General features: G+C 40.9%; 4 protein-coding genes across 8 annotated transcripts in view; 2 read left to right on the top strand and 2 right to left on the bottom strand.

Moving 5' to 3' along the window:
• LOC115354689 (otoferlin-like) overlaps positions 1–4,916 on the bottom strand; it is a 33,032-nt gene extending 28,116 nt beyond the window's left edge. Inside the window, exons 1-3 of the mRNA XM_030045156.1 lie at positions 4,493–4,916; positions 3,721–3,865; positions 129–199 (exon numbers count right to left, since the gene is read on the bottom strand). Coding sequence (XP_029901016.1) covers positions 129–174 — 46 coding nt within the window. The 5' untranslated portion in view covers positions 175–199; positions 3,721–3,865; positions 4,493–4,916. The remainder of the gene's footprint in view (positions 1–128; positions 200–3,720; positions 3,866–4,492) is intronic.
• LOC115354686 (pre-mRNA-splicing regulator WTAP-like) lies at positions 4,291–9,254 on the top strand. 4 transcript variants are annotated; one of them, XM_030045149.1, is made up of 8 exons: positions 4,292–4,470; positions 4,906–4,950; positions 5,687–5,742; positions 5,862–5,920; positions 6,039–6,166; positions 6,271–6,449; positions 7,810–7,964; positions 8,258–9,254. In XM_030045149.1, exons 2-8 carry the CDS (start codon positions 4,921–4,923, stop codon positions 8,782–8,784), a joined length of 1,134 nt encoding a protein of 377 aa, XP_029901009.1. In that variant the 5' UTR covers positions 4,292–4,470; positions 4,906–4,920; the 3' UTR covers positions 8,785–9,254. The 4 variants fall into 4 exon arrangements, with proteins under 4 accessions (XP_029901012.1, XP_029901009.1, XP_029901010.1 ...); XM_030045150.1 differs by lacking the exon at positions 4,292–4,470 and adding an exon at positions 4,564–4,590; XM_030045152.1 differs by lacking the exons at positions 7,810–7,964; positions 8,258–9,254 and having other exon boundaries at positions 4,291–4,470; positions 6,271–6,539.
• Positions 9,255–9,349: 95 nt separating this feature from the next.
• Positions 9,350–16,465, top strand: LOC115354679 (ensconsin-like). 2 transcript variants are annotated; one of them, XM_030045138.1, is made up of 15 exons: positions 9,350–10,185; positions 11,091–11,195; positions 11,311–11,385; positions 11,512–11,675; positions 11,800–11,899; positions 12,068–12,184; positions 12,434–12,573; positions 12,729–12,916; positions 13,019–13,257; positions 13,348–13,528; positions 13,629–13,797; positions 13,954–14,058; positions 14,510–14,560; positions 14,698–14,926; positions 15,532–16,465. In XM_030045138.1, exons 1-15 carry the CDS (start codon positions 10,059–10,061, stop codon positions 15,540–15,542), a joined length of 2,001 nt encoding a protein of 666 aa, XP_029900998.1. In that variant the 5' UTR covers positions 9,350–10,058; the 3' UTR covers positions 15,543–16,465. The 2 variants fall into 2 exon arrangements, with proteins under 2 accessions (XP_029900998.1, XP_029900997.1); XM_030045137.1 differs by having other exon boundaries at positions 12,410–12,573.
• LOC115354681 (vacuolar protein 8-like) lies at positions 16,299–21,973 on the bottom strand. Its single transcript, XM_030045143.1, has 13 exons — positions 21,696–21,973; positions 21,317–21,436; positions 20,507–20,626; positions 19,810–19,929; positions 18,835–18,954; positions 18,479–18,687; positions 18,328–18,373; positions 18,114–18,247; positions 17,742–17,873; positions 17,478–17,592; positions 17,180–17,314; positions 16,957–17,082; positions 16,299–16,793 (listed from the first exon to the last, which is right to left on the bottom strand). Exons 1-13 carry the CDS (start codon positions 21,925–21,927, stop codon positions 16,648–16,650), a joined length of 1,755 nt encoding a protein of 584 aa, XP_029901003.1. The 5' UTR covers positions 21,928–21,973; the 3' UTR covers positions 16,299–16,647.
• Between the last annotated feature and the right edge of the window lie 472 nt (positions 21,974–22,445).

Genomic DNA, 22,445 nt, shown 5'->3' with positions numbered 1-22,445 from the left:
GGGCTCAGAAGATTGGCATTGCCAAATGGAACCTTGACAGAAACACAGGCGAACGAGCTTGTAATTTCAGCCAGCATTTCCTTGCTGCTTTGGTCACATCTAACGTCACACATGTTTGGTACTGATACCTCCGCTCTTGTCCTCCTTGTGTCCACGGTGCTTACTGCGCTTCATGGTTCAAAACAGTCGTTTTCTTGCTCTGGAAAGGAAGTTGACTGTGATTATTCAGCATTTGATAACGAGGTTTGCCCTTTTATGAGGAAACCTTTATTCTTTTATATTATGTATGTTCAACAATTATAACAATAAAAGATTTTCATCTCTACGTCTGATTTAATTGAAAACTAAATTAATTTTACTCATTCATTTTCTATGCAATATTGCTAACTGCTCTCAAGGAAGTCAAGAGAGCAAGTGGCAAATTCTTAAAATTATCCAGAGAATTTCCAATGTTTACTACATCATTACTCAAACCCAGAATGCCTATTACAATATAAAGTATCATGTCATATTACAGACTAAATTAAAGCACTGTATTCATGCCAGCATTTTTAGAGGTGTGTCAGTGCGCTGCCACACCCTTATTTAGCCCCCAATAGGAGCTTTTAATTATTCAGATCAGCTGACCTTAATACATCAGTTAAAGAGGATACATTTCACATGCATTGTGCAAAATAATACACTTACAATAATTAGTCTGCATAGAGTATTTTCCATGTGGGTTCAAATGCTCAGATGTGAAAAAAAAATCTTTATTTCCAAGGATGCCAGTTTAATATATAGTTAATATTTTATATACAATTATATTAAATGCATGTAAAATGCAGATATTTTCAGCTGTAGCATTTTTCGCTTATTTTGTTTTTTTGGTAAGTTTGGTAAGTATGCAAAATTTTTGGTAAGTTGGTAAGTTTTTGGCATGTATGTAAAATTTTCTTTTCATTCTCAGGGTTGTGCAGTATATACAGTAATACCCAAAACATCACACAACAGTATAATACCATATCTTTACAGCACATAATGAAGAAACTACATCGTCCTGAATCTTAATCAAAGCTAAGCTGCAACATAAAATGATGAAACAGTAAACATGAACTGGATTTCTGGATCAACAGTTTTTCTGTAGCCATGAATTCCACAACAACAAAAATGCATGCATGAGCAAGGTGATAGCAAATGCAACACACTTTCTGTTTACTTTTTCTATAGCCTTGCAAAAACATCTTATAATTTAACATCAAATATTTACTATTAGAAAGTATCTGTTCACAAAATCTGATTTTGCAAGCGTGCTGCAAAACCAAGACGTCCATGTGCATGTCTAGATGCCAAAGCCATGCTCATCATATAATTCAACATCATTTCTTAAAGTGCTGCTGCAAGTGAATTAACAGCATCATATACATACCATACAAGAAAATGCGTCCTTCCACTGACTCACTCCAACAGGTTCCTTGCAAGGGAAATAGACCCTGAATGTTTTTCTTTTGCTGCTAAAACAGAATGCAACACTACATAACCATTTTAGATGCTTACACAGCTGTAAGAATAGGGCCACAAAGTAAAGTTGTTCAGAAAAGTATTTGGTTCGTCCAAGTCTGAAGTTGGGCAGGAGTGATGTGATACGTCAATGAATAGTGTATGAGTGTTGAACCCGAGACTGGTAACTATAACTAGGCACTGCTGAGAGACGTCACTGTGAGCAGAGTCTGCCAATCCACAAAGGCTGTGAATAGATGAGATAAACTGAAAATATGTCACTCAAATCCTACCTTAGCGATTTTTTTAAGAATAGGTCACTAAAAAGGCCAAAGAGCAACTTTCACATTCAAGTCCTCAGACTGATTGAATCCAATTCTTAAATTTCTGCAAGAGTTTACCAGAAATCGTGTGAATTGGCCACATCATGGAGTTAAAATACACTCATCCTGACTCAATCAATAAATTTACAGTCCTACAGGCAGAAGACGTTGCATTGCATTAGACACTGCATTTCCACACATTTCAGAGACATACATGTAACTCACAGACAAGAGGCAAAGAAAGACACAAACTAAAATCCTTATTGCATTCAAAAAAGGATTACCACAGCATACAGTCCTATAAAAAGAATTCCAATCCGGAAAGTTGAAAGCTTTATATGCATGAGAAAAACATATCAATAAAGTGCCATGTCACATGTGATAGAATTTCATGCCAGTAAACAAACTGTCAGTCCAGCTCCTTTTCAATCATTAATAATCTATTGCTCCAAATTGGGCCTTGATGCAGACACACTGTCCTGTATTACCAAATGGCATCAAACCACGTTTACGATGCCCGCTATTTTCAAAGTTTTTCGGTGTATGTAAGACACAAGTGATGTTAATCAGACGGCACATACATTTATTTGCTTTTGTCGTAAAACTTAAACCACAAAGATATGTTATATGCTACACAGTTTTCTCCCACAGACTGATAAAAGGTCCAGGGTTAAAGCACTGATTGAAGTTAATTTACTGAGCTGAGGCATGCTTTAGCAACTTCTATTCAATACAACTTGTATTGAATGCTGAAGTACAACTCATTGTCTCATCAATTACACATACAGCCGGCCTGTAAGCCATACGTCAAAGTCTAAAGTTGCTGCTATCCGATGAAACAAGGTTTTCAATTATTCAGGTGCTCCAGTCAGTCTTGCATGTGTCATCCCCCTTTTGTGAGGTATCACTGTCCACAACAAGAAAGAATATATTTTCTTAGAGAAAATATATAACAAAACCTGAAATTATAACTTACATATATACATACATTGGGTAAATTTGTCCACATTCTACCCATTTAAGATAGTGTTTAAGAGCTATGAGCTGGGATACTTTGAATATACCAATGTTCAGATCAAAATGATGGGATATTAAATTAAATATCCTCATCAGACTATGGGTAATTGTGTCCTTACCACTTGTCTGTAATGGCTGTATCCTATTCAGATCCTAACAACTCAGATGCAAGGTGAAGAGCTCAGGAAGTCAATGTGACATGCATGATACTCACAGTGACACCAACCTGGCCATTCTGTTGAGGGACCTGGCCTTAATTACATGATTCAGTACAGGGTGAGAGGGGTTGAGGAGATGTACTGTAGTTCTTCCAGCATCGCCACTTTGCCAGTAGCCGTGTCACCAACCGTGCACAGTTACGAGTTGCCACTTGAGTCCACTATACTAACCTAAATTCTCTGTTGGGTGTTGCCCTTCAAACACAAGGACACTCTGCAACTGGCATAACATGCCGGATAACCAATGCCATGGCTGTGTTTTTGATAAACTGCTATAAGCTCCAATATAAGAGAATAATGTTTGGTTTGAATTAGACATCAATTGCAGTTGTAACTTCCAAAAGATGAGCCTCTGCTGTAAACAATTAACTTTTACCATATCTGCATACTAGATAACCATGCCATGGCTGTGTTTTTGATAAACTGCTATAAGCTCCGATATAAGAGAATAATGTTTGGTTTGAATTAAATATCAATTACAGTTGTAACTTCCAAAAGATGAGCCTCTGCTGTAAACAATGGACTTTTACTATATCTGCATTGCAACACAAGAATGTTATTATTTGTTTTGGATGAATATTTAAGCTGCGCTGATGAATATGCATGAGCATGCAACTGAGCCCTTAAAGTGACACCTTTCTCAATGTCATCTAGGGTGAACCACACAATTACTTGATACCAACCATGCAATCTTATCCTGTGTAGGTCCAGTGTCCAAGTCCTCTTTTGGCTTTGTTGGCTGAAGGCGGGTTATCACCATCTGACGGCGGTGTCCTGTATCCTTATAACACATCTCAGAGTCTCGGGGTGGTGGTGGGGTTTGGCTCACTTCATCAGTGAAACAGAGATACGGTGCATTGTTATTGCCGGTGTCCCTGTTAATAACTGAACCACATCAGGGTCACAGCAGACAGAAAGCACGTAGGGCCTATATGCATCTGACCTAAGGTAATCTCAGTCCAGTGTCCTTAATCACTGAGTGAATGACTGTTTATTTGAATGACTGATTCACTAAGTCTATGGTCTGGCTGAGTGTCACCCCATATTTAATGTTAGTCTGCTGTAATAGGGAGAAACCAAAACTTGGCAGAGTTGTTGCACATTTTTGCCAAAATTTGTGCAATATATGGACTTGATCTCCAAGCCTTCTCATTCATTCAGTGGACCAACTCTGTCATTCATTCAACACCACCATGATGAACTACAGTCTCCTACTGTCAAGTAATCATAACAAATGCCAGACACTTGCTGACTCCATGTGCTGCGGCCAACAATAGACAGAAGCACCACCTGGCGGCTGGAGGAAAGTCTGCCTCGCTGGGCTGTGCTGTGATTTTTGGCATTGGAAGAAGCTCCGTAGTATATTTGCTGGTTCAACAAACGTTTTAACCCAGTTTGAACTTGATAATTTAATCCTATAGACTGCGTGCGGGGTAAGTAGCTCATCTAATTTACCTGTAAATTGAAGCGCGGACGAATGCCAAGATAAGTCACTTTGCAAGCGTGTAGATAGCAGTAACGTTAGTCGATGGCGCTTGCCAGCTGTCTGATAGGTAGACACAATAATAATGGAATATTTTTGACTCGGACTTTTCTAAGAAGCTTGCTAAAAGCGGCTATGGTTAACCACTCGTTAGTTACGTAGCTAACATTAGCTAATGTGAACCCGTGTTGACCAGTTAGCTCGGCTAGCGTGCGTTTAGCAGTTGTTTGCTATTCCACGCACATGCTGCGGTAACACGGACATTGTGGCGTTTGTCTGGCTGACCTTAACTATTAATGGCACCTTACAAAAAATATAAGCGTTTTATCGGCCGTCCACTGTGACAACTAGCAAAAAATGGTAACGTTACATATTTGTTTTACAGCCACCCCTGTGCAGAATGACAGACGACGAGCCCTTGTCTAAAAAGGTGGGTCACAAGCATCATCTTTTAATGTTAACTAGATTTGGCCTTAACTCAGTGTATTCACGTTGCTTTGGCTTAACAGGGAGTTGACAACCTATCAGAAATACCCGGCTTGACATACACGTATAACGCTATGCACCCAGTGGCCACTTTATTAGGTACACCTGCACAATCTAATACAATCCAACACAGCTGCGCTGTTATAAAGTTTACTTTTCTGCTGCCTATAATGCTCAGGTTTTCTTTTTGTCACAGTAATAGAGGTGTTCATTCAATTCTATATTTGGCGTTGAGCTCATGTTGTACCCGACTGCATTTTATTGAGAGGTGTTTTCGCTATTCTGTCCCCCTCATGTGTATAAAGAGGGAGGACAAAAAATTAGAAACACCTTGAAATATCATGTAGTCCAGTGCAAGACCTCTGCAAACTACAACCTCAATTTACACAATCTCCACAATGTCAACAAACACTGAACATTACAAACTTATAAGTTAGAATTTATGGCAGAGCTACTTTATTGAACTGCATTAGATTGTACAGGTCTACCTAATAAAGTGGCCACTGAATGTACAAATCATTCAGCGAGAGGAAAGCCTCCACGTCTTGGCATGAAAGAGGTGTAAATCTGCTAAATACATTGAGCTCTTGAATTGCTCATAATGATCTTAGAAACTGAGACAAACCCTAAACAGCTTTAGGCTCTTGAGCACCAAGCTTATGTCAACAATTTTGATGCAGGTCCGTCTCTGTGAATCGGATTTGAAGAATATGACTCGTGAAGAACTCCTGGAAAGGTATTGCTCCACCAGTGCACATAGTTCATCTCTCTTTCTGATGCACTGAATGAAAAATTTCATTATTCGCTTTAGTTAGATTTAGATCATGTCTGAAAATGTCTTTTCTTGTCTGCCAGGTGGAAACAGGAGGAAGCCTATATTGAAATGCTTGAGAGAAAATATTCTGAGTTAAATTGTGAGTTTACTCTATCTTTCTCCTCACCTCTGACCATTCTGAGTTGAGTTGTGTGTTTGTCTTGGTTGTTATTCTCAGAAATTGACGTTTGTGTTACACTATGCTTGTTGTCATACAGCAAACGACGTGACCAACCTAAGGGAATCAGAGGAGAAACTGAAGCAGCAGCAACAGGAGGCAGCTCGACGAGAGAACATCCTTGTCATGAGGCTTGCCACCAAAGAGCAGGAAATGCAGGAATGCTCTGTTAGTATGACACAATCTCTGTTTATCTAACTGGGCAGACAAGTTAGTGCAGTGATGGTGAGTTGGATGGATTTAACATGACATTTCCAACTCTTTTTATCCAGACTCAGATTCAGTATCTCAAGCAAACTCAACGGCCAAGCTTCGCCCAGCTGAGATCATCCATGGTGGACCCAGCTGTCAACCTGTTTTTCCTCAAAATGAGGCGTGAACTGGACGAGACTAAAGACAAACTGGAGCAGGCCCAAAATGAACTCAGTGCTTGGAAGTTTACACCTGATAGGTAAACCTTACCAAAATCCTCCAACCAAGACTTGGCCAAACAACTCTCCTGCAAGAATGCACGGTGAAATATGACTGACTTTAAAAAAAATAAAAGAGAGAGACCAGGTTACCTGATCCAGTGCCCCTCCTCCGCACGTGGTCATCACACACTATGTCAAAGACTCTGTTAGTGAACTGATTACAGCTCTAAGGGGCATCAAGGAAGCGGGACTGCTCAGAAGAGATGGTCACTCTCAATCTCTCAATAAGCCCCCACTTAGCTATACTCCTTGTGGATGGATGGATTGGAAGGCTATATTATGACTGACAGGATTTGTTTATGCAGTCTCAAGTATTTTGTAAACAAAACACCTAAAGCCTAAAAAAACTTTTTTATAGCTTTAATGTATTCCCCAGTGTCTGGTTACATAGTTGTGTAACTGTGCTGTTCTGCAGATTTTGTTGTGGCGGTGTTTGTTGTGGCAAAGCCTTTCACTCCCCATTCCACTTAGAGTTCACATAGATGTTGAATATTGACTTGATATGGAGGAGTGCCCATCAGACCCCAGTCCAGAACCTGTTTAATACTAAAGACTGTCGGTGTCTGGAGTGCTTCACGTTGAGCTGACACAGGAGTCATCTTGAACATCACTGTCAGTAAAATGAGCCATGTGCAGGTATGACTGTTTGATTCATCAATGAATGTTGCAACTTTATCTCTGAAATCCATGTATTCGCAACCTTCACTCTGGACATCATGGATATTAATCAAAAGCACAATTTAGGCTGTACTTAGTCCAAATGTCAACAAAACAAGAGGCCAAACAGAAAGATATAGAAGGTGTAATAAGAAAATCTTCATTTTCAGATTGAAAGTTGTTAGTATGTGGCTGTTCATAAAATCGTTTAACATTAAAAATGTAGCTTCATGAACTGTAATCCAGTGCTCACACTTCTGTCTGTACTTGTAATAAGCAAAATATTCTGAGACACAATGGTATGTGAATATCGATGTAACTGGGCAATTACTATTATTCTTGGAGGGCAGACTAGGAGTCAAAAGCTTGTATTTTTTTTTTCTCAAGCATGGGACAGTTCATACCATTGGTGGGTTAAGTAGCCTTGATCGTTTCCTTTCGAAACCACAAAAAACTCCACAACTATATTTTGTGCATAGGAGAAAGACAGACATTTTACAAACCACTGAAGTCATAATGGGACCTAATAAAGTTGGACAACACAAAATTAAAATTTGGGCTACTGTAAAAAATGTTTTACCCTTATTAGCTAAATGTGCCAGAATAAAAGTATGCATGTATTAGTTGTGAATATTTTTTTTTCCACGTCGTCAAGTTTAAGTATCTGCATTTCCATTGCAGCCAGACAGGGAAGAAGCTGATGGCCAAGTGTCGGATGCTGATCCAGGAGAACCAGGAGCTGGGCCGGCAGCTTTCCCAGGGTCGCATTGCCCAGCTGGAGGCTGAACTGGCCCTGCAGAAGAAGTACAGCGGTGAGCTCAAGAGCAGCCAGGATGGTAAGCAGGCTTTCATGTTCCACATCAGCCTAATTTCATACTTAATCTTGCTGTTGTTATTTGAGCATCTTTTCTACATTTACATCCAGTTGCTTTTGAAGAATAATAATTGTAGGATATTTGTGTTTGAGAATGGGCTGTTATATATCTTGTTGCTGTAAATGCTGGTTCTGTTTTAGTGTCAACATTATCTGAAGGCTTATTTTTGCTTTGGAGTTTGTGCGCTTTGATCATCATTTTTGACTCTCCTCCATTTCATTCATATTCCTCTCATTTTGGTCTGTGTACTCCAGAGCTGAATGACTTCATCATTGAGCTGGATGAGGAGGTGGAGGGCATGCAGAGCACCATCCTGGTTCTTCAGCAGCAGCTCAAAGAGGCTCGTCAGCAGCTGGCCCAGGCCCAGAGCTCAGCAGCCATCTCTGCAGCCCCGGGCCACTCAGAGCCTGCCGACGACAGAGATTCTGGGGAGAGGGTGACGAATGGGCCGGGCGACACAAATCCTATTCATAGGACAGCAACGGGCCCCTGTGGGGAGACGGGCGGCAGCAGCACCTCAAGACAGTATTCCAGTGTACCATCTTCCTCCATTAGCACAGAAAGAAAATTCTCCAACTCTAATTACTCTGGGGATGTGAACCATCTTAGTGAAGTGTATGAGACAGTTGACTCCCCCACCAGTAGTGAGGCCTCCTTCACACAGCATTCCCTTGACACAGACTCAAACCAAGACCCACAGAGGGACAGGACACCTACAGGCAAGAGTAGCAGGACTGCAGACTCCCATCATGCTCAGAATGGCTCCAATCCTGCAGTGTAGAGCCCTGTTGAACATAAAGGATTAAAGTGATTGTCAGCTCTACATTACATTGGAGATGCATCTTCATTCACAGATGAATGAGGATGGCGGTGTACTTTAAGTGACAGAACAAAAGCCCATTGCCCTTAAACAAATATTTCTTTTAGCACATTACAACCTAGGATTGTCAGATTTTTTTCTGTTTTGAGAATTGTCAAGTGCTGCTTTTTCTCCTCTAACATGATTGAGACTTTGAGTTAAATTTTATGTTTATAATGTAATGTATTTTGTTTTAAAAATAATGTTGGTTTGTGTTCATTGTATCACAGTGACCATTTGTCACAGTATCTGAGCTACTGGTGAAAACAGTGCTGCTACAACTGCAGTGTTTGATGACAGATCAGATGCCAGGAATCAATAACTAAATTTAAATAGAAACAAAAGAAAAACACTTAAGTTTTGTGTGACCTAGTTTTGATTTTTTCCCATGTTTAGTCAGCAATAAAAACATTACTTTTGGGTAAAAAGAGATCATTCTTTGTTCTTTGTGCAAATCCAGCCAAACCACATGAAAGGCAAGGGTGTAGGATGTTCACCAGGGGGAAATACCTCCATCTAGTGGTTATATCTTTTAATTGACCAGAGGAGAATCATGGGTAAGAAAAAAAATCCCATTTTTCCCTAGATCACTGAGGACGATGAGTGCATCAGAGCGGGATAATGTCCGAGCTGTATATGTCATTGCATAGTGCACTACTGTTGTCTTGGTAACCGGTCATGTGGGCAGGCTCTCAATTTTTGCCTCCCTTGTTCATCCCAGCAAATGCAACATTGCCTCAGCTGCTTCCATCTAGAAAGGATGTGGTGGAGGAATTAAAGGGATACAGCTTCATAATATGAAAGTAAAGCAGAGCAGCTCACAAGGGTGAGGTCCTTGAAGGGGGAGTAACCTTTTTTATGACTTATTGAGGATCATAGTCTTTCCGGAGCTGCATAACCTTAAGAAGAAGATCCTGTTCCTTTGATGGACTACCTTGCCATAACTAATCTGCACTCTACTGGACAAGGAAATTAACCTGAATACAGTCAAGTCAGCAACTCATACTCTTTTCTTTTTTTAAATGTTTTTGTCTGAATTGGTTTGTAACGCACCAATGAACAAGCAGCTGATGCAGGAGGCAGGTAGCTGCACAGTGCACACTGAAGGCGAGGACCCAAAGGCATCTTGAAATAGAAATTAAAAGGAGGAGGAGGAGGAGAAAAAGGAGGAGGGTGTTGATTACCAGAGCATTGGTATGCCAGGCTCAGTGCCTAGCATGGCTGTGCAGAAGAAACAGAGTGTCACCCCTCCTTCGCAGGGACCACTTTCTACCTATACCATAGAGAGTCAAAGGAAGAGAAATGGATCTAAAACACTGGGAGGTTAGTAGCTTTCATCTCTGCTTTTGTAGAAAATGTTGTGTACAGCATCTGAACCAAAACAAGCCTCTGCTTTACGCTAAGCCAGAGATACTGTACATTTGAGGATCATCTGAGCATACCAGTGATGCATGAATGGAATATATTGATTTTTCATTTCCTTTGGTATTACATTCTATTGTTGGAACTGAGTATCCCCACCCATGAGCATGAGGATTTTTTAAAGGCAATAGCGAGGGACATCTATGGACACTGATTACATAATGCACATAGGCTGGGGGAAAATGACTGCGTCCTCACACTGCCTGATCTTGTTTAGCCCTGCAGGTGATCACAACCTTACATTATCATGTGGTTTTCCCATGTGCATCTATGCCAATTATTTATAAGTCTTACATGAAGCCTCGGTATCTCATCCTCATTTGCTTTGGTTTGTATCAGTCGTCTCCATGAGGACTGGTCAGGTGCTGGCTCTGGTTCTCTTTGCCTCTCAGGCGCAGGCAGTTTATAATGGCTCTTTCATTTGCAGTTTACCCAAAGGCCATCATGGCCCATAATAGTCACCATTAGGGACTGAACACTAAGCCTATCTTAAAAGGAGTCAGGATGGAGCATACATACTAATTGGATGATTTTTCACTAACAAGGACTCTTTTTAGGCAATGCCTCTTATTCTAGGTTATCTATTGGTTATGCCTTTTATTCAGGGGTCATCTCATATCTGTTATACTGAAAGATGCATTTAAAAGTTAGCTGTGTATGTTTAACTGTGCCTAGAGCAATGGTCAGGGAACATGGAGCGGCTCAGGCAATTCACATCATAAAAAATTAAACTGTATGAAGTCGGAGGTACTGCTATTTTTTCACTGAATAAGACAGCATGGTGATATATTATTTTGTCCCTCCAGAGAAAGGCAATCACAGTAAACCAAACTTACAGACAAACAAGACAGCCTGTTCTCCTGTCAACAATGCCCAAATCAACAACACATCTGGCCCACGGATCATTGCAGGTATGATATAACTGTTTGCTCGGGGTTAGATTGCCTTAATCTGCTTTTTCATGTAATTGAAAGTATTTACTGTATAACCCTAATGGCTGCAAATTATTATTTCCTGACATTCTAGGACCTAATGGATCAAACACTGATGAGAGGTTGAGGTTGGCTCGGGAAAGGAGAGAGGAGCACCAGAAGTTACTCGGTATTTAAGGTCTTATAGTGGTACAATCCACATCATGCCACTTTAGTCCATTTCTAAAAAAAGAAAACATGCGACTAATTAATTTTTTCACAATTTCACTTTTTTTTTTTTTTTTTTTCTACACAGCCTCTCGGGAACAGGTCAGGGCGGAACGAGAACAGCGGGCCAGGCATTACTATCAACAACTGCTGCAGGAGCGCAAGAAGAAACTCCTGGAGCAGAGGCTGAAAGAGGAGAGGAGGCGCGCTGCTGTTGAACTGAAGCGCAACCAGAGACTGAAGGAGGAGAAAGTGAGTTTTTAGGGTAGAGATCTAACACTGTTTACGCTCAGTGAGGCTGATGATTTCACTACTTTGCTCTTGTGTGACTGGATCAGATAACAGCAACGCTAAGTCTTGTTTTACCTGAATTAAGGCGAGAAATGAGTCTGCAGTGCGCAAAACCCTGGAGAAGAGCCAGAAGGCCCAGCAGAACCTCAGTAACTCTAGAGGAAGGAAGCTCACCAAGAACAATGGTAAGTCGGCATGGATGGGGTTCCCCTTTGTTTCTCTCTTTGAAAATGATTTGTCTCTCTAAACCCATGACGCTGCTTCTCTATGTAACATATCTTAACAAAGCATTCTTCGCTTGCCTTGTCTTTGTTTTTGCTGCACATAACTCTTTATACTGACCGATACGCTAGTTCCACGTCGCTTGCCACTGACTACATGGGAGAGGAATTTGGTCAGTCGCCTCCTCACTCCCACATGCTCCTATCTGGCCAGGAGCAAGAGTGCCGGTTGTCAGTCTGGAGAAGAAGGTATTCTCCTGAGTGCTAATGGATTATTATGTATAAGTTAGACTAATACAGCTACAGCTAACCTTTCCAGGCTCTTCCAGACAGATTTTTGTTACTAACTCTACTCCTTTTCCCTCCCTTTTTCCATTTTACCCATCGCTCGTTATTTACATCCTTATCACTGTTGCCACCGTTTGCACATTTCTCCATTTTTCTCACAATTATGGCGCAAAAACACTGGCTCAGTTGTCCATGTTTGTCGCCGAGCAGTTTCATGCTACTCCATGAATGCCACCAACACCTCCACCACCCCTCACAAACCCCAGCGTCAGTCTGGTCCAGGTCAACACAGGCCATCTGTCTCTCCCAGCCCCAACAACAGCCTCCACAGAAGCACCAATGTGGCACAGGTAATTCCAGCTGCTTCCTTGACCTTCTACCATGACTGCTGATACAAGCTTGATTGATAATTGATAATGATTACACCAGTTTTTTCACTATCACCAAGCTACCCAAAGAAGTGAGATTTGATACGTTTTTCTTTACCTGTTTCTTTTTGGTTTAGATTAAAGCAAAGCAAGCAAGACAGCAAAGTGTTGAGAAGAAAATCTCAAACACCGGATCAAACACCAGATCAAACATCAGACCAAAAGCTGTCAGTGCCAGCGTGAACATTAAAAATACAGCGACCAACACCAGCGTGAAGCCAGCCACAGATACACAGATCAGAACACCATCACCCATGCCACAGCGGTAGGTGAAATAATGCACATGACCCGTATGTATCCATGTGACTTTCACAGTCATGTCGACAAAAGTGAAAAGTCTGCTCTGTTTTGTCGACCGGTCTTAAAGGACTCGCAGGAGACCAATCAGCAGACGCTCCACCCCGCTTCAGCTGGAGCTCCCGTCGGTCCCTGAGGAAGATCTTCCTGTTTGTAGCACTGCCCTCTCTCCTGGCAACTCGAGGCCTGTCAGGACATCAGCTGAAGGTCAGCAAGAAGAGATGAAGGATGAGAATCCACCAGAGACTCCACGCTCCAGCTCACCGGACACTCAGATAGTAGCTATACCAAGAACAGAGGGAGATGGAAGTAAGCATCCAAAAATGAAATAAAATGTACAGTATTTGCATTGTTGTTGTGTGTGTTACATATGTATTGAAGTGGATTATCCTCCTTCAGGTTCTTCCCAGATGCCTCCACCTACTGCACCTCCAAAGCCTCCTGAAGTCATGAGCAGACCCTCAGCTGGGACTACAGATCCCGAGGAGGCCTCCCGTCTCCTGGCTGAAAAGCGGAGAGAGGCCCGACTGCAGAGGGAGAGAGAGGAGCAGGAGCGCCTGCAGAGAGAGGAGGCGGAAAGGTAAGAGGGGTTGTCCACCTACTGGACAGTCACGCCGCAGCAGGACAGATACTCTGAGACGAGTGCACAGCTGTTTCATTACAATGCTTGGCGTGTCCAGGCGGAGCTGCGAAGAACTGGAGCGTAGGAGGGCAGAGGAGCGAGAGAGGCGACAGGCTGAGGCTCAGCGTCTGGTGGAGGAAAAGAGGAGACGGGAGGAGGAGGAGCAGAGACGAGCTGAGGAAGAACGAGCTCAGGCTATGAGGGAAGCTGCCCTCCTCCAGAAACAGGTGAGCAATGCAAACACTTTCATGACTGGGAGTGCGCCTGAGGAGTTGCATGTGAGTCTACGGCCTTCCTCAGGGATGCATTTTGAGTCATTGTTTTTTTAAATGAAAAATCACTGTCACAAATGTCCTTTGCCCTCCCTTTGGTATCTTACCCAGAGAGAGGAGGAGCTGGCCAGAGAGAGGGCCAAGGAAGAGAAGATGAGGCAAGAAAGAGAATTACATGCCCAGAAGGAGGAGGCAGAACGCCAAGCAAGAAAAAAGGTGATGAGAGTTTTGAAAATAATCAAGATCAAACAGTATAGGTTACTATACCTATATACATTTCTATTTATGTCTATATACATTGAACATGAACTGGCCAACCTTGAGTGTCTTAATTCAGACAGACATAACTCTAACATTAATAGGCTGACCTGAACACTTACAGTGGAATGCAATTTGATGTGTTGTGATATTAAATTTGTTGTCTTCTTGGCATGTTTTTAGAGATGTTTTACATGTGTGATATGTCTTGTTATGTTTTGTTGTGTGTGGACCCCAGGAAGAGTGGCTGCTCCTGTAGTGGCAGCCAATGGGGATCCCAAAAAAAAAAAAAAAAAAAGAATAAGAATAATAAGAACACTTCATCTAGACTTTGGTAAAGATTAATTACACTGATTTTTCAAAGCCAACCATGTCAGCCTATTTAGGAGAGTTGTTTGTTTTTTTCCAGCGACTTGAGGAGATCATGCGGAGAACCAGGCGGACAGATTCTGCAGATACGGTGAGATTTACGGCCCAGTTTTTAAAAGTACTTTGGCTTTGAGGCCTTATGACGCACATCCAGCCTGAACTAGCCCATCCCCATGTCTGAAAGCCACAGCCTGTTCTTTATTAAATGGGTTAATTTTTGTCACGCAGAAATCTGTGTCAGCGAGGATCCTGCCAAATGAAGCCCGACCAAAGGAAAACACCGAGCCTGTGCAGAATGGCACCATAGAGGAGGCTGTCAAGCTACCAGTGGGGTCCAAACCCTCTCAGCTGGGACTGAATGGTGTGGATGACATGGTACCTGTTGTGGCCTTCAAAGAACGCAGGTCTCTCCGAACTCTTGCAGGCCTGGAGGAAATCCAGACCCACCAAAGAGCAGGTATGTAGTGAGTGATATTTTCAGTACACCAGTGGTCAGGGTAGGAAATTAACACCAACTAGTAGCCAAATTATGTAGGCTTTTGCCTCTGGTTATTACTCGAGTATTTTTCAAACTTGGCTTTGGGGTCCCCTGGGGGTCACTGAGTGGCTTCCAGGGGGTCCTCAGCACAATGAGAAATAGTATTTCACTATAATTTGATTTAGTACAAATTGATGCAGAGTACAATGTGATATGGACCCTGATATTAAAATATCAGGATCCATAACGCAAAATCACTTCAAATGGTGCTTAATGAAAGCTAACTTGGGAGTCCAGAATATGATAATGCTCTACTCTTCAAGGCAAAGCTGACAACAAAATTAAACGGGGCTAATAAAACAGAGGAAGATACTGACAACTTGTAGAATGCATTAGTCTTTGTGGTTGGTGAATTAGCAAGTTTCCTACCCTGTCGGTGCCTTTGTGGTATTAAATGGCCCTTGAATGAAACAGCTGATATAAAAAGGCATCCTAATAGTTGTAAAGTGAATGTGTCATGTGTTGATTTCCTATAAACAATCCATTTTCTTTTTTCTTCCCTTCTCTCTGTGTGCCTTCTTTAGAAGTCATCTGAGCACCTTGAAAGTGGGTAGACCCGCACTGAATCTCGGAGAGCTGTGATTTCCTTGTTAAAAATAGGAATCCCTACAGTACAGCCATTTAACAGCCCTGCGGCACCTTGAAAGAGCATGTAAAATCACAACCTCACCTTCTAGAGGAGGATCTCTGCATTTGGTCACTTTTCTGTCTTTAAGCAGTGGCGTAGAATTTAACTGAAGCAATCTGCAGAATGAATTTGTTTCCTACAATGGGTCTTTCAAGTAACAATGACTATCCCAAAAATATACTGTAGATTTAGACGGTGGTTATGATAGTTTGCTGGAAAATGCAGTATATCCGTTGTGGAAAGAGTTGTCTCTGTTAACTTTGAATTTAATAAGTATAGCCATTCTAAAAATCACAACAGTTTATGTCAGCCATATGCTTTAGCTTATTCCTGATATTTCTTGACAATGCTACTATCCAAGCACTTTTCCTTCCTCAGTTATGTCACTGTGGAATTAGACTAGTTCAAGTGGCTGTTTGCGCTATTGTTAGCTTTTGAACAAAGATTTAGGTTGTTGGTGAAAGTTCACTTCCTGTCTTACTCCTTGATTTTGTGAAGTATAGCAATCACATATTTGAAAGCTGCTATGGAACTTAGTTCCCAAAGACTTTGCTTCTTTTTGTGTGTACTGTTTTAGAGAAAACCATGCACAAAGCATTTAATGCATTGACAGTTGCTTTGTTTCAAACTGTGCAATCATTTTACAAAACAAAGTTTTAAGTATATGGGTTAAGTCAATTTATTGAAATAAAAAAGTAAAAATTATAAAAACAATGTATCCAATTATCAATATTTGATCCTGTAGTTTAAGTACTGCTTATAACGAACCCTTGTTAACCTATTTAAAAGTTTAAATATATGCCATCTTTGATTAAAGTTGTTATGCAGCGTGTCTGACTCCTCTTTTCAGTTCATTCGCTGACTAGAATTATGACATGAAAAACAATATGGAGTAAAACAAGTGTGTTAAGGCATCAAACATGATATAAAATGTCTGCTTATCAATGCAGCATGAAAAATGAGAAAACAGTATAAACAGCTGATACAGTTCACAGTATGCACATCTCAGTATTTACTGAGTGAGAGAAGGGTTAAGAGGAGATGGAGAAAGCAGCTGAATCATTTGCAGTAGCCGTCTTGTTTCCTCCGTCTGCGCATGCACTTTCCAAAGCTGGGTCTCCAGTTCACTGCCGGCCAACAGAGCTGAAAATTCTCCATCTGCAGAGCGCAGTACAGCACACACCAGACTGAGAACCCCTGAACCGCAGTACTACACAGTAGCTATTTAAAACTCACTCAGAAATCACTAATGCTACTATGTAAAGTGGAACAAGTGTGATATTTTCAGGTGGTAAACAAAAGTTACACAACAAATACAAACCTTTCTTAAGGTTGAGTATGGTTACTATGCCAAGCTGCTGGAAACTGACATCCTGTTTTTTGAGAAATGGCAACAGGTATGCTGACACGGCCATGTAGTGAGGTCTCAGTAACTGGATGATTTCCCCTAGGTGAAGTAGTCCAATGAAAATAAAAGTTAATATGCAATCAGAGGGCTTATTAGATGTATAGTGTCAATGGGCTGCACTTGCAAGTAATATTACCATTCATTTGTAGTTTGCTTATGATGGCGGCAGAATTGTATGACAGCTGTGGATTTGCTGTTTCTCCAGACAACTTCACAAGTCCTGAAACTTGCTCCGATGTTATTGCCGCTGACAAATTAGACTTAAGTGAATCTGGAATTGTGATGGAGTGTAGATCATGAAATTAAGCATACAAGGCACAAAATGTCAAAGCTAGTATTAAATCAGTAATTCTTTGAATGAATTATATTCCACGACAGCCATTGGCACGCTAACTGAATGCACAAATTCTTATTTGCATATCCAGGTCACTCACCCCGGGTCATCAAATGATGTAAGCACGATGTCACACACAGCAAGGTCTCCTCTGACATAAGTGGAGACACAAGGACTGAGAGAAGTCCTGATAAACACTGACTTTCCATCACAGCCTGGATAACAAGGGCAGATTTAAGCCTCCAAACAACTGAAAAGTTTATTTACCTTAAAGCACCATGCACACACAGCTTAGTCGCATGTTACTTGGCCTTAAGAAAACAACATTTGACTTATGAAATCATATTTTGCAGTATTGGCCCACCTGCTGACCCATGCAGGAGCTACACAGGTTGGTGATTATGGTGCAGCTGTGTGTGATAATAGCAGAGTTGGAGCTGTGATGATGGAGCAGCTGTCCTATCACATCCAACAGTCCCTCACCCACCAGGACCTCCTGCAGTCAGAGAAGAAATGTTCAACAGCACGGTCATGTCTGCAGGGCATCTTACCTGACAGTAAGATAATTCTCTTGTGTGCTGTGTGTTTGGCGGTCAACTTCTATTTTCACAAGATGCAAAAAGAATTCCCCAGCAGACTAATAAGCCATCAACATCAATCAGGTCACAGCTATAAAAAAAAAACAGTAATTATCCACTTCTTCACCATTATTATTACATTCTGCACAAAGTCCTACATTATTTGGCGAGTGTGCAGACAGTGTAGACAGCAGTGTAATTGCCGACTCAGTCCATGAAGAAGTGGAGGAGTTCAGCTGTGCCTTCAGAGGTGATGTACAGTCAAGCTCCATCAGCTGCTCCTGGATCAGAACTACAGATAAAAATGACATTCCTCATGACCAGTCTGCTGTGAATGATGCAAACTTCTGGCTTCATTGTTGTTGTTGTTACCGTTCTTTGAGAGGCTTTGTAGGCATCTGCAAGCTTGGGCTGAGTTCTAAAAATGGAGTAAAAAAAAAAAAAAAAAAGATCTCTGTCAATGATAAACTAGATAACTGCAGCAGTTACCTTTAAACTATGAATTACTAAGGTTCACAGGTACCTTTTGGACAGAGGAAGACATGAGAGTCAACAGAGACTTCAACAAAAAATGACTCCCAATGCTTAGCAACTTTGGATGATGTTCTTGGACGGCGGCGATATTGCAAAGAGCAGAGCAGCTGTAAAACTGAACCTCAGAATCTGAGGATTGTAGCAGAAGCACCAGGACAGGGATCGCTCCCACTTGACACAAGATTCGTGTTGACCAATCTGGAAAAAGCAGAAAAAGGCATGGCAATATCCTTCAGGGAAAATAAACAATAAATCTCCTGGTTTTAATATGTAAAGTAAGTCAATAATTACATCCATGTTACTGATGATGATGTTTAAGAGCCATTAAACCCTGCTCAAGCCCACCTGATTGTGTGAGATTTAATAGGGCCCAAGCTGCATTTTGTTGCACCTTGGGATCATAGGACTTTGCTAAAACCAGCAGCGGTATGATTCCATCAGCCACGATAGCCTCTCGATTTGACTCTGTACAAAGAGACCAAAACAACATCCAAACAACACATCTATTCAGCTGTTCTGGAATTATGTTATGTTGTCTCATGGAAGTGATACCCAAGGCAGCATTTTGCACAACAGTGTTCAAGGAATAGTCTGTGCATTGGTGCTGTATACACTTAAGACCGATGATACACCGTGCAACTTGCATGTAATTCGTTGCATGCTGTTAATCAAGTTTTTACTCTTGCTGTGTCACCAAACCCATACAGAACATTCCAAATGATGATGCAATCCCAGTTCATGATTTTCATTGGATGGAGCTCCACAACAACTCAGCTGCATGCAACCAATCTGCATGAGAAAGTGTCACATGTAGCCTCGGCCTAAGAACATACTGTTCATAGAAAATGTTTTAGCACTGTTTCACCTGACTGTCTGTTGCTGGGAGCATCGATGTCATGCATTGCAAAAAAAATTGCTAAAAGTATGAATAGCATTGCATGAGAATTGAAAAAGAAAAAAGAATTAGAAAAGAAAGAGATTCATCTGATGAGGTACTCAGAACTGACATACTATTCACACTTTTTCCTTTTCACCTTCATTCTGCCCCACTTTTGCCTCTTTTGCTGTGTCATCTTCATTAATCTCACACTTCAAACTCATGTGTAGCCAAGTGCAGAATTAACTGTCCACTTTGAGACAAGCTGAAAAGAAATGTACTTGCACTGCATGAGTAGCAATACATCAAAGAGTGGATGCAATATTTTCTAGCTTTCGACACATGATTTTTTTTTTTTACATACCAGGAGTGGATTGAAATACAAGAATGTATTGCTTAGAGAGGTATGAGGGCATGTAACACTCCTCCCTGTCCATACAAACCTGAGGAGGCCAGCACAGCGACACATGCACAAGAGTGACACTGAGCGGTGGGATCGCCAGACTGGAACATCTCCAACAGGGGCGCCAGCATCCCCATTTCAATCACCAACTCTTTGCACACTGGAAAACCATTATCACATGTCAGGGACAACATTAAGACACAAAGGCACAAAACAGGAGAACCACTAGATCCTCTCATGAAACACACTGACCAGCTGTGACACCCTATAGTTCACTTCAGCCATAAAGACGGCGTGTGAATAAAAACAGAGGAGACAGGTTACAGAATGATATTTTTAAGCCACTGGGATGAACTGAACAACAAAACTCAGCATATAAATAGACACTTTTTTAGGTTTGCTATGACTTGAACAATTATCTTTTATGCTTAACTTCATTCTGATTTCGTGCATTTGCCCTTGAGTATTTTCTCTTACCTTTTGAATTGAATTGCACACTTTTTTGAATCTTTGTTCATATTATTCAACGTGTAAAATTCTTTTACTCCATTTTATAACTCCATTATTTAAGGAGACACAGTTAAGTTAAATATTATGGTGTTCCTGATATTTTACACTTGACGTACATAACTGTGTTTTAATACATACAAGTGTTGAATCAGGATTAGATACATACATGGTGATATGGTAATAAATAATACTCTGACACAACAATGCTTTTGATACAGAGCTCTTACCGTTCTTCTTTACTAGCAAATTGACCAGCGACAGAGAAATGGTCTTTTGCACATCCAGATCGGTGGAGAGAAGCAAGGCCATGAATGGCTCCATGAAGGCATCAGGGAGGGGAGACTCCACTGTAACATGCCATAACAAAGAGCAAAACAGAACAAATACATTTTAACGCGCTGGCATCAGACATTTGTGAGCCGTGCAGTTTATAGACTCACAAGCTCACTCCAAAAAAAAAAATCAGAAATTAAGATTAAACTATTGGCTGATGGGTTGGTGCTCATTTCAAGGGCTGATAAAGCCACATCTGCTCCACACACAGAACAAGAATCTATTAATACCCACCCTTGTGAAAAGTGTGAGGTTAGAAATTTGCATAATACTGGTCCAAACCTTCACTGAGCTTATCACTACCACCATGTGACAGGGGAGAAACTTGTGTGGCCTGCAAACAATGTAGTCACTTTTTCTGTGCTACCCTTAATACCTCACCTCATCACAGTGACGGATATTGTGAGATTTTACAAAAACTGTTTTTTGCTCATTATTAGATCTACTTTAACCAAGCCCACACAGGCAGGGAGTCCATTATCTTCCACCCACATGAAAAAACATACAGAGGAACATTTGCATAATACCGGCCATAACCGTTATACAGCCTATCACTACAGCAAGTGACACGACACTGGAGAAACCTGTCTACTGCAAACAGTGCAGTCACATGTTACATGCTACTACTCAGCACGTTGAATAACCATTCTGATTATGAAAAGCCACAAAGATATGTTTATGGTTTTCTTTTCTTTTTTACTCACAATGATGACTAAGATGTAAGTAACACATGGCTGCAGCCCGTTGTAGATCAGAGTCTTCTGAAGCTGCAAGTCTACTCAGTGCTTGTAGGCATTCTTGATTGAGCACAGGAGTTTCATCACCTAATAAAAAAAAAGAATAATATCACAACAATTTGCAATTAACTAAGATGCCCAGATTGCATATTTTGGTGTTGATAAGTGAAAAACCAAAGCATTTTTTGAGGGGAGGGGAGGGCTTTACACCTGTCATGTAAATACTGGCCTAAGCAAGACAGCTTTTTTCCCAACCATTTACAGAAAACACAAAAAGATTTTTTTAAATGTAACTTGCATGATTATGCAAGTTGATGTAGGATTATAAATAAGACTACATTCCTACCATCATACAGGTGATGTAATAACGACAAGTCATGTGTTCTCCTCCTTTGTAAAGTGTCCGAGGCTGCTCTCCTCAGGCAGGTGCACCGGGCAACTTCTTTGATGAATTCCTTTATATTTTGCTCCAGCTCTCTGCAGGTTCTCCTCAAATAAGCGCTTAAAACGTTGAGGAGCTGGGTACATTTCCCGCAAAGCCCAGACGCCATGGTTACATCTTCAGTAACAAAGGACATACCTGCCACACACACGCACCTGTCTGAGGCGTCACGTGACTGGGAGAGAGATCACTACCTGGTGGTTATTGTTGTGCGTTTGTTATTGTCCAGTAAAAATGAAGAACAATAGAGAACTTGAGCAGCCTTGACTCCTGACGGGTTGAAATAAGAAAGCTATTAAATTACGCTGAGTCATATAAAAACACTGAAAATGCGCTTCTATAATGTATACGTCAGCGGTCGTTACCACAAGTTATTTTTTATTTATTTATTTATTTATTTATTTTATTATTATTTGCGATTCCATAGTGTTATAAAATCTGAGGATTTGTACCTGTCTCATAATTTGTATGTTATCTATATCTATCTATCTATCTATTATTATTATTATTATTATTATTGCTGCTGCTACTACTACTACTACTACTACTACTACTATTATTATTATTATTATTATTATTATTATCGTCGTTATTGTTGTCATTATTATTGTTATCATTATCATTTTTTATTGTTATTATTATTGTATTTCATCA

This window comes from Myripristis murdjan, chromosome 22 (assembly GCF_902150065.1).
Source record: "Myripristis murdjan chromosome 22, fMyrMur1.1, whole genome shotgun sequence".
In the NCBI taxonomy this organism is placed as follows: Eukaryota; Metazoa; Chordata; class Actinopteri; order Holocentriformes; family Holocentridae; genus Myripristis; species Myripristis murdjan.
The sequence above is the reverse complement of the archived record's forward strand: the minus strand, read 5'-3'. Positions and strand labels throughout refer to the sequence as shown.